Raw genomic sequence first — 1,858 nt, forward strand, 5'->3', positions numbered from 1 at the left:
GAATTAAATAGATGTTTAATTTTTAAATTGTAATAAAACTTTTAAGTTTATTTATAAATTTATATGCTTTGTAGAGTCATATGTAGTACCTGCTGGAACAACGGTGCAACTTTTTATTTACGGAGCTCACAGAGATCCCAATTTTTGGCCAGATCCAGAAGCATTTGATCCAGATAGATTTTTACCCGAGAATACCCGAAATCGTCACCCTTACTTGTATATACCATTCAGTGCTGGACCACATAACTGCATTGGTATGCTATAGTTTCTTAATACATTGTTATTTAAACAGATTGCGATATTATAATATGTATATATCATATCATAGGTCAAAAATATGCCATGCTGGAAATAAAGGTGATGGTAGCCTATCTGATACAGAATTTCTACGTGGAGCCTATTGATTATTTGAAAGATGTTCAGTTGAACATGGGTATAATAATTCATTCTTCTGATCCAATTCGTGTAAAATTTGTTCCTATCTCATAAGATTATTACGTGTCTTTTAATCAAATTTCGATTTAATAAACCTACCTGTGTGAAAGTAGCCCCCCAATATTAAAAAATCTAAAATTTTCTTGTGGCATACGTTTGCCTATCGTTTGCCCACCAATGCCCCGTTTGAATTTTTGTTTGCTCCCCTCTAGTTCAAAAGTTATGCACAAATCAATTTTTGGGGGGCAAAGTTCAAACTAGCCCCCCAATATTAAAAAATCCAAAATTTTTTTGTGGCATACGTTTGCCCATTGTTTGCCCACCAATGCCCTTTGTAAATTTTTGTTTGCCCCCCTCTAGTTCGAAAGTTATACGCAAATCAATTTTGCGGGGGCCAACTTCACACGTTCTCTCAAATTGATTTGCATATAACTTTTGAACTAGAGGGGGGCAAACAAAAATTCAAACGGGGTATTGGTGGGCAAATGATGGGCAAACGTATGTCACAAGAAAATTTTAGATTTTTTAATATTGGGGGGCTAACTTCACACAGGTAATAAACCTTCATAAAAAGCAAAACCTGCCATTAACAGTGATGTACTCCGGATAATTTGTCGTATTTATTACGACGATATTGTATCACTTTTGGGAGCGTCTTACAATCGGTTGAATATGATTTCTTTTACGAAAGAAAGACTTGCTTTAATAAATAATTCTTATGTATACATTTATCTGCTGCAATTACATGATTTATTTTTAGTTAACTGTGTAACAATTAATTTCTTTAGAGGACAGATTTTTTCATAAATCTTCATTTAAACTCAGCTTTGATGATCCTGAACATGATATTTCTTAACAAATGAGAATACTACTAATTATTTACTTTTTGTTATAATTATAATGGACACTCTTTCTCAATATAGGGTGTATTTTTGATGTATATTTTCATATAAAAATATTAATAATATTTGTAAAGAAATTAAATTTTTTCATTTAAATTGATATTTCTTATAACTTTTATCACATATTGTCAGAATTAATATTGTATTAAGTGTAGATTGCAATTACTTTTTGTAACCTTTAGGACAGAGTTAATAAATTAATATTATAATAATAATAATGTATTATTTGTATATTTAAATAAATGTCTGGCAGATGCTAGAAATTAAAATTTAAACTTAAATTATGTTTAGATTATATAGTCTCTTCAATGAGATATAGATGAAGGAGCGAATCTCAGGCATTGATTTAATAATGCAAATATGCAAATAATACTATTCATATAATATTCATAAACAATAAATCGTTTACCTTGTCTTGACTAGCACTACAGACGCGCGCCCGGCGCGCGCTATTTAGCTGCACTTTTTACTTTTTACTATTATTTACAATTACACATCAACCTCAATGCACGCAACTATCA

The 1,858-nt window shown here is 30.8% G+C and overlaps 1 protein-coding gene across 1 annotated transcript; it reads left to right on the forward strand.

The window, feature by feature from the left end:
* Positions 1-74: 74 nt before the first annotated feature.
* On the forward strand, positions 75-509 carry LOC105460691 (probable cytochrome P450 4ac1; the record flags this gene model as incomplete). Its single annotated transcript, XM_011707190.1, has 2 exons — positions 75-254; positions 329-509. Coding segments are annotated over 2 exons (341 nt in total), but the record flags the coding sequence as incomplete, so codon positions are not given.
* Between the last annotated feature and the right edge of the window lie 1,349 nt (positions 510-1,858).

The sequence above is a fragment of the Wasmannia auropunctata genome, unplaced genomic scaffold, assembly GCF_000956235.1.
Source record: "Wasmannia auropunctata unplaced genomic scaffold, wasmannia.A_1.0 LD317650.1, whole genome shotgun sequence".
Lineage (NCBI taxonomy): Eukaryota > Metazoa > Arthropoda > Insecta > Hymenoptera > Formicidae > Wasmannia > Wasmannia auropunctata.